Source organism: Pygocentrus nattereri, chromosome 6 (genome assembly GCF_015220715.1).
Source record: "Pygocentrus nattereri isolate fPygNat1 chromosome 6, fPygNat1.pri, whole genome shotgun sequence".
Classification (NCBI taxonomy): Eukaryota; Metazoa; Chordata; class Actinopteri; order Characiformes; family Serrasalmidae; genus Pygocentrus; species Pygocentrus nattereri.
In genome coordinates, this window is record NC_051216.1 from 13,995,544 (window position 1) to 14,012,697 (window position 17,154).

The 17,154-nt window shown below is 39.4% G+C and overlaps 2 protein-coding genes across 2 annotated transcripts; both read left to right on the plus strand.

The window, feature by feature from the left end:
- The first annotated feature begins 342 nt into the window (after positions 1-342).
- Positions 343-7,300, plus strand: LOC108423897 (cytohesin 1 interacting protein). Its single transcript, XM_017691525.2, has 8 exons — positions 343-782; positions 1,628-1,677; positions 1,826-1,880; positions 2,071-2,173; positions 3,261-3,354; positions 3,605-3,671; positions 4,638-4,704; positions 5,763-7,300. Exons 1-8 carry the CDS (start codon positions 606-608, stop codon positions 6,194-6,196), a joined length of 1,047 nt encoding a protein of 348 aa, XP_017547014.1. The 5' UTR covers positions 343-605; the 3' UTR covers positions 6,197-7,300.
- A 2,590-nt stretch (positions 7,301-9,890) lies between these two features.
- Positions 9,891-16,565, plus strand: LOC108423856. Its single transcript, XM_017691457.2, has 2 exons — positions 9,891-10,746; positions 15,513-16,565. Exons 1-2 carry the CDS (start codon positions 10,146-10,148, stop codon positions 15,698-15,700), a joined length of 789 nt encoding a protein of 262 aa, XP_017546946.1. The 5' UTR covers positions 9,891-10,145; the 3' UTR covers positions 15,701-16,565.
- Positions 16,566-17,154: the final 589 nt, after the last annotated feature.

Sequence of the window (17,154 nt, forward strand, 5' to 3'; positions counted from 1 at the left end):
TGATGCTTTTTCTTTCACCTTCTTCAAAACTAATCTGCTGTTGAAGAGGCCCTTTTTAAGGTGAAGGATGTGCTGCAGCAGGGAGACACTAAATTGTGTGAATGTCCTCCAACGCCGGGGCCAAGAAGCACTCTTTCAGAAGAGCGGAGTAAAAAAATGAATCTGAGTTCACTTTCATCCTCCTACTGCTGAAAGCCTGCGTGCCCCCAGCCTACAGAGCAGAAGTGGTCTTTAAGACTGAAGCGGAAGTGAAAGAAGTGGAGACCAGAGGAAACAGGTGAGAGTGGAGAGGAGACCACCACAGCATCATGTTTGTGTCGGAGTGCTGGCTGAGCTGAGGTCCTTTAAAGAGAGAAACTAAGCAGTAAAAGAGACAGGAACAAATGCACACAGTTCACCACAGCAGATGAGAAAAGAAGAGTTTAAAGGAAGAAAGGAGGAACAGCAAAAGTGTGAGAGAAACGTGTGCACATGCGTCCCTGGGGGTCACATGACCCGTATATCCGCTTTGACACATTTTACTCTGCCGACCGCAGGCTTGCAGGTTGGATTTGGCAGGCTGCTGTGAGCAGTGGCGGTGTGAGTCCTGACTGACTGCTCCGACCATGAGCTTCAACATGAACCGTAAAGCGGCTCTGCAGCAGCAGAAGAGCCTGGACACCTACATCCTGGAAAACTCTCCCAGGAAGGGGCTACCCTGGAGACGGCGGTCCTTAAACAATGGAAAACAGCCCAAGAATGGACAGAACACCGGTGGGACGCTGCCACGGGGACGCAATCAGGTGAGATATAGAGGTTAAGCCTGGCTGTCTTGCAGGCTGATCATGAATGATAATAGTGATGTGGTTTTTCGTGGTATAGTTTTGTTCTTGGTTTGCATGTTTGTGTTGAATGTGTTTGAAGTTCTCTTGCTTCAGCACACAAAGAGCCACTGTTTAAAAAAGCTGGAGTTATGGGGAGTTTAATCTGCAATTTACTCAAAGAATCTATAAACATACACAAAGAAGTTAATCCATAGGTTATGTAACGAAGCTCTAAATCACCTCTTCAAACTTTCACAATATGCATTTATTTTCAGGTAATGAATACATTAGTATATAAAGTGATCAATGTTTTTACTTTTAATGTTTCCCAAAAGTTTTCTTCATTTTTTTTGTGATATTTTGAAATGTTAATATGTTAATATATACTTTTTCTGGGCATTTCTGGCAAAATTATGAATTGATGCTGATGATCTGCTAAAGACCACTGCCTTGGAGCTAATGGTACACAAAATGTTATGTACAGTCATATTCAAAAGTTTCAGAGCCAAAAGTTACACATCTTCTACAGACAACACACCTCTGCACATTTTAATGCACAATTACTGTTTATTTGCTGAAATTCCCTTCAATATATTTAACTCAGCTAATAAACATAAATTGTGCATTTTAATTTACAGAAAAATGCCATATTTGCTCCCTATTTGTTACCAGTAGAGGAAATGTTACCTTATTTCCACTTACAACATCAAAAAAAACATGTCATTTGAAAGGGATGGTCAAACTTCTGCATAAGACTGTGTGTTTTATACTGAATTGCATACCTCACTTGATCACTGTGGTGCTAAATGCAGTCTTTTTTGCAGCTGAACCGAATGTTCTCAAACTCCCTGGTGGACTATACGGATCCTCAGAGGTAAATGTGGGGCATATCATTCTTATACCTCATAATGAACTGTCTGCAAGACAGTTTATCCAATATTTCAGCACATTTTTGTGAAGTATATGTATACCAGCTTTTATAAAGGTATGAAGGCTAATGAATGAGCTTCTCTTATCCTCAGGACAATGGTGGAGCTAGAAAAGCAAGACAATGAAGCATTTGGATTTGAAGTTCAGGTATGTTAGCTTCTTCATTTCAGTTTCAGCCAAGCATTCTTGGTGTGTGTGTGTGTGGTGGGGGGGGGTTGCAGTTTCAGTTCAGTTTTTCATCCTCTTTTTTCTTGCTTTTTAGAGTGTTATATATTTTATATATCTCTACTAATTTTAATATTTATTCATTTCTGTCCCTTTTCTCTACAACACATAGACGTATGGCCTCCAACTGAGGAACACTGACGAGGTGGAGATGTGTACGTTTGTGTGCAGTGTGCAGGAGGGCAGTGCAGCAGAAACAGCAGGCCTAACCGCTGGTGAGAACCAGAGACAAAAAAGAGAGCACTGATGCCGCTTCCTTTTCTCTACGTGGCCACACCTATGTGTTCTGACCCCTTCAGTGATGCTCTTGCCTACACAACCACCGTGTCTAGTGCTACCACTGCCGCTAATTTTAACGCCTCTGCACTCACCACTGGCTTGCTGTCTTTTTCCGATGCCTGACATTTCCACTGTAAACGCGGTCAGTGTTCAACACTCACCACTCCCCTCGTTCTCGTTCACGCTTTATGTCTTTCATTTTAACTTTTTTTTTAAAAAGGGTGAGAACAGTGCTGAGAAAAGTGATGCACTGAACTTGCATTCAAAAGTGTGCATAATTTTATGAGTGTGCGTGAATAATATATGAACACAATTTAATCATTAACAAAACATTAATGATAATTTCTTCTATAAAATAATAAATAAATATAAATTCTAAATAAATACTAATGATTTCTTGTATAACTATGTTTTATCACCTGTCTGTAAAGCACTTTGAGCAGAAAAGTGCTATATATATAAAAAAGGATTATTATTTTATATTATTATTATTATTATTATTATTAAAAGTACCTTTTCATTTACTTAATTTCCAGACAAAATGGCCATTAAGTACATGTTCTTAATTTGTCAGCAACAGGAAAACTATAACTAAATCAAATACAAAATGTGTTCACCCTCCAAAGTTCAGTCTTTCGAAGTTGGTTTGGCATTTTCTGCTACTCATAATCCAAGTGATCCCAAACACATACAGTGATGTTGAGGTCTGGACTCTGGGGTGGTCAGTCCATTGTTCTGAAAACACCAGCAGCTTCTTTGTTTGACCTGCAGATTTCCTTTTCGCAGTGAGTCGTTTCAGATCTTCTGCTCTCTCTCTCTAATGCTGAAAACTTCAAATACTGGTAATCTGATGGGGATGGTTTTAGTGGTCTGCGAGATCTTGCATGGGTGTTAGCAGCCCCTCGTTCTCTATATCTTTTTTTCTCTGTATCTTTTTCCCCATGCCTTTCTGTGGTTCAGAATTAGGTCAGAGATGCATCTCTTTTTACCATTTCCCTCTCTCTCTCTCTCTCTCTCTCTAAGGTGACATCATATTGACGGTAAATGGTGTTAGCATTAAAGGATTCAACCATCAGCGCATTATCGAACTGATCCGAGAGTCCGTCAACTTGTTAAAGTGAGTAAAATTCAAAGAAACAGCTAAATAAATGGGAAATTAAAGTGAGTCAGAAAAATCCAGTGTTGTGACCTTAACTTGTAAATCAGCAGTTAATTACTGGACTTGAGGCAGCTACGAATTGAGCAAACACATTTAGGCATAAAATGTTTGCTTGAGAGCCATTAAAACGCTTTCTGCAAGATGGCCTACTGACCTGAAGGATGGACTCTGACCCATGACGCTGTGGTGTGTTTGTATGTGTGTCTAGGTTGGAGACAGTCAGTGGGAGCGTGGTTAAGAGAATTGAACTGGAGAAGAAGATGCGCTTGCTCAAGGTATGTACATCTTAGTGTTTGAGAAATCAACAGTGATCAACAGTGGCCAATTACACTATTGTGTACAGTAGAACTGTTAGTTTAGTTCTACAGTAGTTACTCCTAGCATGAAGGCCCCAGAGAAATCTTTGAGGGCTTTTAAAATTAGGTTAATGTTGAACTATATGCATGTATAAAGTAGATTTCAGTAACTGCTGAATATCTCCAAGGAATCATCATAAATATCTTTAGTATTATATCCTTAGTATTTTACACTATATTTCTAGAGACTTAATAATAAACCAAGGATTCAAGTGGTTAACTAGTTAAAATGTAGCCTTTAAAACATTTTCTTGCCCATTCTTGCCATAACTTACTAAATATACTAATAATGACTAATTAGTCTGAAATAATCACTTAGTTTCTTGAAAATTAATCACTCATTATTTTGCCAATAGATTTTTTTATTTGAGATTTCTCAAAAAACTGAAAAAAGTAGCCATAAGTTATAAGTCATGTCAATATATAAAAAAAGGAATCATTATTTATAATACTCAAATCAAAAATAAAAAAAAGTAATTATTTCAATGCTTTGCAATATTAAAATCAACTTTTTCAGAACATAAGTCATTGTTCATTACATTAAAATCAATATTTTCAGAACATACATTGATACTTCATCAGTATTTTGAATCAATCAGACATGGTTTTGTGATACTACTGCCTGAAACAGAAGAGAAAAGAAAAATGCAGGGATTTTTTTCTCCTCTAGATGGTGGGAATGGGCTTCTATAGTAGAAAGGACTCATGTTCAACAGTAAAATCATGTTTAGAGCGAATATGAGAAATCAGTTGAATCTCTTTCCGCAAATCTCGATACTGCACTCCAGTGCTCTGAATTCCCGCTGATGCAGGCCTTACAAGATCTCCCAGAATGACTACTGATGTGTTTCCTCATGTGTGCATGTGTGCTTCTTCTCAATACAGCAAACACTGCATGAGAAATGGGTGGAGCTGAAGGCCCTCACTCAGCAGGAAAAGCGTCTTATTCGAGGTGAGAAAAAAAAAACAGACAGCTGAAAAACCACACGAACATCCTCTCACTCCACCAAACTGCTGCCATTCACCTAATGAAACAGGCTGATGATGGTAGTGTGTGAAATAAGAGAAATCATAAATCTCTCTGGGGGAGTTCCAACCTTAGCCCTCATGCTTAAATGCTGATCGGCAGACCGGGCTTGGGTGCAATGTTGACATCCTGTTGAAGAGCTGGGTTTTACAGAGCATACAGTAATATAGATTCATCAGTATCAACACTGCTGCTTCTATCTCTCACATCAGTTCTCAGTAATGACTGAAAGCTTTCAGTGAATGGCACAAAACCAACTGGCATCTCCAACCAGACTGATGTAGAACACCACAAGCTACAGATTTTACCACTAAACTCTCCTCTGCCTCTCTGTTTCACCTGAGTCAGTGCATGAATGGCTTGATAATTAGCTAGTGAACTGAATCAAGACTGTTAAAGTAAAGCGATCAATAGAACAACCATCTTCTTAAAACACGACAGCACAAACATTAACATGAGTAAAGCTTATGCAAAGTAAGTACCACTTTATTAACCCTGTAATAGTTAATAATATGTCTTTGGGAAACTGACCTGTCTGTGGTGCTGCGGTAATCTGTGGCTGGTAGTGGCACCAACCAAGAGCTCAACCTGGTTGCAGATTGACTGATTTGTGTCTTTGAGTTCTGCTCTTTCTCAAAACTATTTTTAGAGATAATAAAACAAACAGGAAGGTAAAACTGCTGGTACTCTCAATTAGAGCAGAGGTTATTTACATATATCAGTCTTAAATGTACTTTAACAAAACCAGCCTGTTTAATTCTAAGAGCTAAAGAGAGGTTGGAAAATGGTCATGCAAAGATACATCATGGTGTTTTTGGTGCATTAAAGCACACAAATGTTAAAAGTGGACTTAACAAGTAATGCAAAATATATGTAGTAGTAGTAGAAGTGTCATTATTATATAAAGAAGACATTAACTGTGATTTTCATTCTTGCTTGGATTTTATATAGCACATATTTAACAATGCTTCGTTTCTGTGCAGGTAACCTGACTGTTAGCTCTCAGCACCCTTCGGTGGAGTCGCTCATGTCTCTCTCGTCCCCTATGAGCCGACGCGGGTTGCGCTTTTCCAGTGACAGCAGCTGCCTGAGTGCTCTGACAGATGACAGTGAGGACTACCTGTCCCCTGTGTTTGATGACCTCAGTCCATTCAGCCCCGTTGAGCCAAGCTGCGGCTTCTTCAGGGAATTACAGCCAGACGTAGCGCCATCCCGTTCGGCTCTGACCCGAACCCACAGCATCAGCGGTGGCAGCAGCTGCCGATCCCCTACATATGACAACAGCCGGCCCCTCTCGATTCCCAACTCTGTGTTTGGCACTTTGCCCCGCAGAGGGAGGAGGGCAAGCATGCGCAAACACATTCTGAAGTTTATACCTGGACTGAACCACTCGGTGGAGGAGGAGGAGACCACCTGAGTCATCATGGGCCCATAGACTGTAGAAATGTGAAATCCTTTGAAATGAATGAAAAACTTTTTAGGCATGTGGGGAGCAGAGAATGAATGTGACATCTGTTCTTTCAACATTTTGTAAAGTGGACTTTTGATGTTCCAAAGTACATTCAAATTTTGGAACTCATTGAGCTCTGGAAGTGACCCCTCTGAGGCTTGAGTTTGAAGGACACAAGCCACACAAGAGCATTACGAACTTCTTTATGCAGATACACTCAAAGAACTGTCAATGGACATGTACAGATGTAGGTAGCACAGGGAGTAGAACAATGTATATGAGTGAATGTGTCTAATTTCATTTGTGTATTTCTGAAGTGCAAGTAGCATTACCCTACCCTGATTTTCACTCAACTGGTAGCTCTACCAGAAAACTGCATTAAAATCCCATTGCAAATGGCCAGTTTCTTTAGGATATCAGTATGTGATCTGCAACTCATAAAGGAGATTGCATGAGAATGAGATGAGGGTGCAGTTGCCCAGGTGACCTAGATGTGCATGCCATTACATGTAGCAGCAAATAAAGCATGGTATGGTAAACTATGAGGAATCACTCTTCAGCTGTGCTTTTGCAGCATCAGAGTATGTTGGATTAACTAGTAATATTGAGAGACGCTGTGAATAAAGGTCATTTTTAAGGAGACTGTTCTGGAAATAAGCCCAGTTTTCTCTGAGTGCTCGGGTAAGGTGGAACTGTGCTGGGCTACATGAGTTAACAAATACCACAGCCCTAAACCACAGATATATCTGAGAAGTGTTCAAAACAGGATGCGGTCTTGACGAAGGTGCTACCCTACTGACTATTTTGGCTTGTTGTAGGTAACGTCTTTTCACAGACTGACATAGTGTCTCATTTGCCATCGATGTATAATATACACAAAAATGATGAGCACAAGATACATTGAAAGAACTCTCTGAGCGCATGCTGTTAGAATAATGGAAATAATGGAATAATGGAAAAGTGGTTTATTCAAATATATCTACAGCGATTTTTTTTGCTGCTTCTGCCTTACATAAGGAAGTTACCTGCACCCAGATGAGTGTGTGAATAAAAAAGATACATGCAAAATCATTCATACTGACCTCTGATTGTTTTTACATAGTTTAAGACACCTTGCTTGTATTAAGAGATGCTAATTAAAAAAAAAATAATAGTCACCACAGTGGACACCAGAGGGCAATACCATACTCTGTTTGTAAGCACAACACAGCAGTTTAATAATGATCTGATCATCAGTGTGATGGTTTTTAGCAAATTATCCATTAGAAATCTTTTTTTTTGCACATACTGTTATTTTTTCCAGTTGTGCAATACTGACTGTACTGATTTCAAGTCACTCAGCACATGCAACCAATGTAAAACCAGCAGTTTGTAGATCTAACTCCTATTCACACGGTAAAGGGGCTAAACCTATCACCACACATAGCAAAGTTCACATTCCCCACTCACTCATTTGCATCAATAGCACGATTGCTGTGGCTTTCTTCAAGGAAAGCCTGCTGCTTCTGTCTGAGTAACCACAGTAAAATGAGAAAAAGCATAAAAGAGCAAAGAGTTTTGGAGAAAAAGCTGTGTTGCAGACAAAGTCTATCCATCTGCAGATCAGATAACACAAGCTACAAAGGACGTAACCTGTGCATCAGTAACCATAAACTCACTTGCAGTTACACTTCGCTCACCTGTTGCTAAGCACCAGGTGCACATTTTTGTGGTTTCTTCACTTTAACCTCATATTTGCCTAATGACTTCTCTTAGGTCTGTTAGCCTAGCAAATACAACAATGTGCATCGCACAAGGATTCCAGGAGTTTAACTGAGAAGCCCTGAGTGAATATATAACAAATCTTAGTCTGTAGTTATAATAGAATTTTTGAAGAGATGGTTCTGGAAATGAAGCAGTGAAGTGAAAGGACTGACTGTGCACCTCACCTCACCTCACAGCTTTACCAGATAACAGTTTCACTTTGCAGGTGCTATTCAACGGGCCCTTTTTAATACATCCAGCTTCTACTGGTGTAGTGGAATCACATTATAATGAGCTACACTCATACATTTTGCAAGAAACTGCATATATATATATATATATATATATATATATATATATATATATATATATATATATCATCAACTCCAGCACACCAAGCGACCTAGAAGGACAAGTGGTTTAGAAGATGTGTGTGTGTGTATGTGTGATATATATACATACACTAACACTTAATTTGGAGTGGTCCTTTGGAGATGTTTATATATATATATATATATAATGAACCTAGTCACTCTGAATAATTTGCCATCCAGTTAAGCAGTTAACATTCTACCATGCTCTGTGGCATGTATACAAATTGCTGAACAGTCCAGATTACTTGGATCAAGATGGAAACAGGAAAAAATGTAAGTGACTCTGACAGAGGGTCCTTACTGGGGCACACATGTTTCAAGATTGCTCATGTAGCTAGTGCTTCAATAGGCACACTGATTAAAATGACTGTATATATATATATATATATATATATATATATATATATATATATATATATATGGGAAAGACATCAGTCTGACCACAACTACAAAAAGAGATGTATTATAACAGCAAGGCTGCAGTGTGTAAACTTCTCATTACAAAGCTGAAAGTACATTCATTCAGAGGTGCAAAAAAACATTAACACAGGCTTACAGAGAAATGGAAAAAGTGATTAGGACAGATAGAGACATTCATCACTATATTCTCCACAAGTGGGAGAGTGCATGTGCAGCGTACAGGCCTGAATGCTTGATCTCTACAGCAAAGGGACAGATGGCTGTGTTATGTAATTTGCTGGCATGGTTTGGGCCCAGTTGTCCCTTTAGTTAGCTATTCTGACTTGATCCATCCTACAGTGAAGCATTTCTACCAAGTTGGAAGTAGTGGTTTCAGGGATGACAGTTCCTCAATCCACACAGTATGTGGGCTCACAAAATGGCTTGATGACTATGCGGTGATGCAAATAATTTGATATGGCCTTTGTGGTCATCAGATCTTAACTCAGTTAAACACCTCAACTATGAGACTTTTTAGACAGTGCTTTTCACCACCATCATCAATACACCAATTGAGGGATGTCGTAGATTGGGTCCTATTCCATTCCAGTAGTGCACTGAAGGTGTTCTGTTGACTTGCGGTGGCCCAACAACTCACTAGCATACTATGCTAGTTTTTCCTTTAATTAATAATAACTTCATATCTATCCTTAAACATATTTGGAAAAAAGTTGGATTCCATGATTCCATTGACTTACATTAAATGTAAAGTATGTTTTGGAGATACAAGGTTTTGTTCAGACAGCAGTGATATATATATATATATATATATATATATATATATATATATATACATATAAAATACTTACTTAAACTCACAGGCTTACGTATATAGAAGCATGTTTTACCTATGTGTCTTATAACTTTGGAACGCTCTAGCTACAATTACATGCAACAGAATAAATGCCCAGGGTACAAACTGACATGGAAACATGAATGAGAATGTTAATCTTAATACCTCTTGGTGATGGCGGTCACTCGACGAGGATTAAAACACAAGGACAAATGGTTTGTTTGTAGTGGAGCCTTGGACAAAAGGCTATTCATTTGGGGCAGTACAAATCCTCTGTTCTCCTTTGGCTCAGGACGCTTATAGAATTCCATCGCACCCCGGCACAGAAGCCCTGCTTGCCACAGCCTGTGTGCCCAGTCATTAGAATGCAAAATGGGATGTTTCCCTAAGTGTGGAAGAGAGCAAAGGTGGAGCAGAACAGTGGTTGGACATGATAAATGGCAGTTTAACTAATCTGCAGATGAGCAGACCTGAGCAATAACAACAGACTAAAAGGGTAATTATAAGAATTGAACTGACTGGGAAGGAATATCTAAGCTAAGTCAAGATGGCAGAAATTGCAACAGCACTTGAGACTGAAAGCAGCACAGTGCTGGCACCAGCGGTGGACATAAGCGAAGGAGTAACTGTGGAGGCCCTGCAGACCCTGGAAGAACCACTGGGTCAAGCTGCTCTGGTCATGACTGAAGGAGATGACTCTGTGTTTTACAGCGAAGATGAAGAAATTCCACAGGAAGTGTCCAGTAAGCCTGTAGGGTCTCCATCTTCCCCCCAAATTCAGAATTCAGGAGCAGAAGAGTTAGTGCAGTCTCTGAGTCACAGCACTGTGCTAAGAGAAGCAGACTCTATGCATCACAGTGGTGCCATGCTGGGGGAGGAGGAGAGGTTAATGGAGAATAAGGCGAATCATGTTTCATATTTAGCACTTGTTCAGGAAATGGAGGATGAGACTGAAACAGCATCTAAAAACAGCCCTGTCCACAATGAAGAGCCCTCAAAACTACAGTGCGCAGTGTCTGCTAGAGCTGAGACTGCGCCAGTGCCTATTCAGGACAACAAGCAGATAGAAAAGAGCCTACAGGCACACAAGATGACTGAGAATCCATCAGACCTGCAATCGGGCCAGGCGTCAGAAACACAGGAGAGAGGTAAGCAGCGAGGCACTGAGGCAGGGTGGATTTTGAGTTCTGATAAAGGACACATAAAGGAACTAATCAGCTAATTCTGCGTTCAAACAAAGCAATTTTGCCAACAGGACCATTTTGTTAATTAAAATGGATGGAATTCCACATATTTTCCAAAATTACTGTATAATCAAATCGTAAAGGTGTAAATGAAATCATTCAGTGTGGTTTGATGTGAAATGCTCCGCTCTAAATCAGAATTGTCCACAGTGTTACTGATGGGAACCAGACTTCTGAAGGCATCTTAATGCCTCTGAAAGCTTCCTTACAGAAAGTTATTACATGAAATGGTTATCAATACACTGTCTAGCTGATACTCTAACACTCAAAGGCCCCTTTGCTTGATTACAGGGTTCTTTACATCATGGAAGGGTTCTTAAGAATGTGCTGTAGATGGTTCTTATCAAACTGTTTTGAAAAGGGTTCTATATAGCACCAAAAGGTTCTTCTGCTGTTAGGATGTCAAGCAACCCTTTTCAAAAAGGCTCTATATAGAACTGTCTACAGCACATCACCCATCAATCTGAAGAATGCTTTATCGATGCAAAGAACCCTTTAATCATGTAAAGGCTTTTTTGAGTGTTCATGGTTCTATATAGAACCATTTTTTTTTACTAGAAATGGTCCTTTAACATCAAGGTACTGTATGTGTAGATATGCACTGGATAAAATCTAATACTAAAATATAACACTTAGGATTTTCTTATGTGAATAATTTTGTTCACCATCAAACTGTAGTAAGAATTTCTATTGATTTACTAAAAACTCAGCAGTCGTGACCAAAAAGATTAGGCTTAACACGATAAATGAAGGGATTAAAGCTTTTTAGTTATTTAGTTCAATTGATTTTCAACATTTGTAAACATTTGTAAGATCTGTGCTCAGGGCAAATCTCTCACAAAACAAGTCCGATATGGACACTAATGGGTTAATCTCGTGTATAAATCAAGGTTGACTATATTTTCAGTAGCTCAAACCTAAACACTATCTTTTAGCTTCTACAGTGGTATTGCCTTTTGCCTGAAGTGGCTATGCATTGGTTTAAGGACAAGATTACTACTACTACTACTACTACTACTAATAATAATAATAATAATAATATAAAACTATTTAGCACTGTAACTAGAGCAAATGCGCACTGCAGTAAATGTAACATCATCTTATTCATCATTACAACTTTTGTCATTCTTGGCTTTCCTGAAATACAGAGCATACAGATGACTGAGATTCATTAAGCCCAGGCGCTAGCTGCTCTTGGTACTGCTCCAACATCACAAGCTGCATTGCTAGCATAGTGAACATTTTCCCATTTCCACTATGTGATAACAGCAGATACAAATCAGATCATATAAAACAAGTATAGACGTTATTCAGTTATTGCTAAAGCAAATTTGTTATTGTGTGTAGGACTCAACCCAAATCCTTGTGTTCAGTCAGATAATCAGTATCATGCATACACTGATAAACATGAGACTCGATTTATGCACATAAAATGATAAAATCAGCCTTTATCTCTCAGCTTCGGTAGATCTTGAAGGTTCACAAATATCAGCAATAGGTTACTGTTACAAAATTAAAATGACAGCCACTTATACGAAATTGTTGTCTCATGCTAACTTCAAACATCTGGGCAGGTAAGAGCTTTTCTTTGGTAAGTTATATTTGTGTTGCATTATTATATACAGTGTGCACCATCTATACACCATTTGCAGCTAATTTATTTATGGATTAAATAGGGGGGATAAGCCTACTACATAGAATTCCACCACAGATGCTTACACAGTCTGCACTATTTCTCTAACAGGTAGAAAATGACCTAGCAGTGTATTTGAAATCAGCCCCCTCTCTCCATATGTAGTGAATTAGTATGTGTGGAACGAAAAACAGTGAACTGATAAAGTGATCAGGGGGACACTGAAGTTATCAGTGTTGAGGATACTAAGCATGTCCAGAAAAACTGTGATGGCCACATATAAACTAACTGTGCACTTGACTTATAACATAGCAGGAAGCCAAATACTAACTGCTGCCTACACAGATGTTATCAAAGATATAGCAAACAGTCTAATAGCTAACGCTGATAACATCTACATTTCAACATTTACAAATCTCACAATTTTGAGTTTACTTGAAACTGAAAGTTCTAGTGATGCATGTCAGAATGATTGCTGGTGTGGCTGCCATCCTGAATTCAATTCTTTGTTGAACCTGTTTTAAATAGTGTATCGCAGAAATCACTTCCACACCCAAATATTGTGGTATATCACTGGTGATGGAACAAGACATTGTATCTCCAAAAAGTAACTTTAAAGGAGACGGAAAAACACTCTTAAAGAGGAATTCTGATGAAGTTTAAACATTTCTGCATAATCGTTACAATGTTAAAAAAGTTGTCCAAATTTGTATAAAAGGACCCAGATGTCTGGAAAACATAAAACCCTTAAAGTGACTTTTACAGAAAGTTATTGTGAGACCTTTGCTACATTCATCTTCTTAAACCCCTCAATCCAGCTAGCATCAAGGTAGCAACAGGGAAAGGAAAGAATCCCAGATGACCCTGTCCCCCCACAATTTCCTCCAGCTTTGTCTTGGGGGTCAGGGGGCATCCTGATCAGATGCCCAAACCACCTCAACTGGCTCCTCACAATGTGGAGGAGTAGCAGCTCTATTATGAGCTCCTCCCCAAATCAAGTAGAGTGTAGCTTGCCACCCTGCAAAGAAAGCTCATTTCCACTGTGTTCCACAACCTCATTCTTTCGGGCATTACCCAAAGCTCATGACCGTAGATGAGGGTGGGAATGTAGATCAACCAGTAAATGGAGAGATTTGCCTTATGGCTCAGCTCCCTCTTCACCACTACAGTCCGGTACAGTGATCACATTACCACTGCCACCTGTCCCAGCCTGTGGCCGATCTCACAATCCCTCTTTCCATCACTCATGAACAAGACCCTGAGATACCTAAACTCCTCCACCTGGGCCATGCCCCCCCCCTTACTTGGAGTGGGCATGCCATCCTTTTCCAAGTAAGGACCATGGACTCAGACCTCTGCAAAAAGCAGAGATATCACCTTCCGGCCTCCACTCATAATGCCCTCCTGACACCTTGTCCATGAACATCATGGACAGGAGTGGAGACAAGGCACAATCTTGATCCAACACTCACACTGAACCAGCTAGACTTAATGCTGAGTATACAGACACAGCTCTCAGTCCAGGCATACAGAAACTGAAGGGCCTGGAGTCGTGGTCCTGGCACCCCATACTCCTGGAGGACCTCTCACAGAATATATTGGGGAACACGATTGTAAGCCTTCTCCAAGTCCATGATACACATGTATACCGAGTTGGCAAACTCCCATGCCCCTTCAAGCAGTCCACGCAAGTGTGAAAAGCTGGCACACTGTTCCACGGCCAGGACAGAATCTGCATTGTTCCTCCTCAATCTAAGGTTCAACTATTAGTTGGAGTCTCCTTTCCAGCATCTTGACATGAACTTGGACTGGGCTGCCAGTCCAAGGGTACTGTTCCCAAGGTCCATGTGACATTGCAAAGGCATGTCAGCCACGCAGAGCCATAAACACTTCTGCGTGAATCTCATGCACCCCCAGTGAGTTGTCATCAAGGAGCTTGCCAACTACCTCAGTGACCTCCACCAGGGAAATGGAGTCTGACACCTCAGAAGATTCCTGGGATGGAGACATGATATGGAGACATTCACCTCTGCTGAATACAGCTTGAGCAAAGCCACTCTAACTGCTGGACGGTTATCCAGAACCTCCTTGAAGCCAAACGAAAGTCTTTCTCTATGACCTTTCCAGAAACAAGGGTATGTTTAATAGGGTGTATCATCATGACACTAGAATTTAACAATGTGAGTGTGCACTGTGGACATGTGACAATGCATTAAGGAGAACAAACATAATATTATAATCCTTTTACATGCAGTTGCACTGTTTGAACACAAGTGTTTGCAAAAAAGTCAGCACCAAGCAACAAACCACTGCAGCACACCTCTTGAATCCAAGCTCTAATATAATCAGTATGTTGTGACACAGCATGATTATATTTTTCTTCATTCAAATTTTATTTAAAGTACGGTGACAATACCAAATTGTGAACCCAGTACTATAAAATGAATACAGCTAATGATGATTAAATATCTGTAAGTCTGAAAAAATTAATTTTCTTTTTGTGGACTGTTTTGCCTAATAATGCCTTGCATGTATATCTTTTCCATTATTAGCTTTAAAAAATATGTTTTAGGCCAAAAAAATATTTTTTTGTAGTAACCTTCTGTGATGTAGCTTTCACTGGGATTAAGCACTCACAATACCTAGTTCCCATCACCACCACTGTGAATAATTATGATCTGTATGTTTCTCTAGAATGGAGCATTTCAATTCAAATCATTCTGCATAACTCTTTCCATTTTAACCATTCAATTACACAGAAATCGGTTTGATTGTGCAATTCAATGTGGGATACAGTACGACAGTTAGTGCCCTAACTGACAGTAAGTGCCCTACATTTTAAAGTGCCTTGTATAATGTTGCTAAGAGGCTAACATTTCCATGAGATTCCAAGGGTAATTTCTACATTAACCCGTCTGAAACAGAGAAACACAGTCAATGTACAACACAGACAACAAGGGGTCAGTTAGATCCTATGATATGTGACCATAAACGAAATGAGGCCTTGATTCAGGACAGTAAAAAATCTTTTTTCCAGACACAGCAAGAGCAGATGGAAGCCCTGCCACAGCTGAAGGGCATGAAGACATGGAGGAGCTGGCCGTAGACAACGAATCATCTGACCACTCGCGCCAAGCAAAGTATGGAACGGTCTCACACAGGCGGATTCGCCGAGGTCTTGCGCGACAGAGGATTGAGGAGTTTGAGGCCATGATGCAACTCTGAAAATGTGCTGAAGGGCCTTAAGGAAATGTAGGTTCAAGGACCAGACTGTGACTGAATATGCTTGAGCTGCAATAGCTTTTCGAACAAAAGAGACTTTTGTTATTTTCCTGACTGACTTGTTAAGACAGTAAATGTTTTTGTTGCATTTAATAGGTCAATTTTACTGAATAACCCAGTTTCCCTTGTATGAAGGCACAGTGAGCTATTACGACTGGATTTCTGAGCTGAGAAATATGAGGAAATACTAGGTTAATTAAACGCTGAAACACTACGAGACTAAACAAATAAGAGGATGAAGGCACACAATCCTCCAAACAAAAGACTCATTACTGGCATATTTGTACAGCTAAGTCTAAGCTCATGCAACAAGTGACTTCATACTGCAGTTTGGCTACACTCTTAACACGTGTGCTTTCATCCTGTACGCTCATGTGCATAAATATTATCAGACTGAACTTTGATATAAAGTAAAGTATCTGCAAAACATGGCCAACTTAATATTTATAAATTAAACAGACTGGAAGGACAATAATCACTGCTGTGGAATAGATTTCTATCAGCTTACTCTGTAAGAAGGTAACAATAAAAGAGAACAGCATAATATGAATACAACAACATCTACACTTGGCTATCAGTCTGGCTATCAGTCCTTTCAGTGGCATGAGTTATATTTAAACTGACATTCAGTTTGTCTGTACATTATTGGACAATTATGTTTTTTTGTTGTTTTATAACTCCAGCTTATTGGATTTCAAATGAAAGTGACTGTGAAATTAAAGTACAGTGTGTCAGCTTTACTATCTATGGGTAAAGGAATCAGAACTAATTTCACTATAAAATAAATAAACATAATGGATGAAAATGCTTTGTTTGTACTTGGTTGCAGATCCTTTGTAATCAATGTCTGCCCGAAAATAGACATGACCATATGACTCTTCCTCTACAGGCTGTAACGCCACCATTTAAGTCTCCTGCTTATTTTAGTGGGCTGACGCATGAAACTTAAACTCATATGTGTAGAAATTTGTACATGCTCATTGTACATATGATGAAACTTTCAATTTCAAGATTAGGGTAAGATTAAGGTTAGGGTTAGGCCAGTAGTAGTTCTAGTCAAGGTACGGGTGTGTATGTGAGGTTTGGTGTGTACGTGTGTGTGGTTGGAAGGGATAAGGCAGCCATCGTGTCTCAAATTTGAAAAGAAAACAAATGTTTTCACCCTTTTAGCTTCCATTCTCACTGCTAGATCAAGTTGGCCTGAACATTATGTGTGCAATATAAACATGCAGGGGGCTTGAAAACACATTCAATTAGTCATATTCCATTTGTCTTCTTCACACTAATAAAGCCCAGTAGAAAATGTTTCATACTCCAAAAATGACTAAAACTGTTTTTTTCCTATATTTTTAAACTCTGAAATGAGTCAGTGTGACCCACAATATAACAGGAGGGTT

What these genes read in the sequence shown, in the direction of transcription:
- LOC108423897 (XM_017691525.2), top strand. Translation starts at nt 606, where the DNA reads ATGAGCTTCAACATGAACCGTAAAGCGGCTCTGCAGCAGCAGAAGAGC. An exon ending in GACTATACGGATCCTCAGAG is followed by an intron (nt 1,678 to 1,825) that starts GTAAATGTGGGG and finishes TCTTATCCTCAG; the next exon opens with GACAATGGTGGAGCTAGAAA. An exon ending in GGAAAAGCGTCTTATTCGAG is followed by an intron (nt 4,705 to 5,762) that starts GTGAGAAAAAAA and finishes GTTTCTGTGCAG; the next exon opens with GTAACCTGACTGTTAGCTCT.
- LOC108423856 (XM_017691457.2), top strand. Translation starts at nt 10,146, where the DNA reads ATGGCAGAAATTGCAACAGCACTTGAGACTGAAAGCAGCACAGTGCTG. An exon ending in GTCAGAAACACAGGAGAGAG is followed by an intron (nt 10,747 to 15,512) that starts GTAAGCAGCGAG and finishes TCTTTTTTCCAG; the next exon opens with ACACAGCAAGAGCAGATGGA.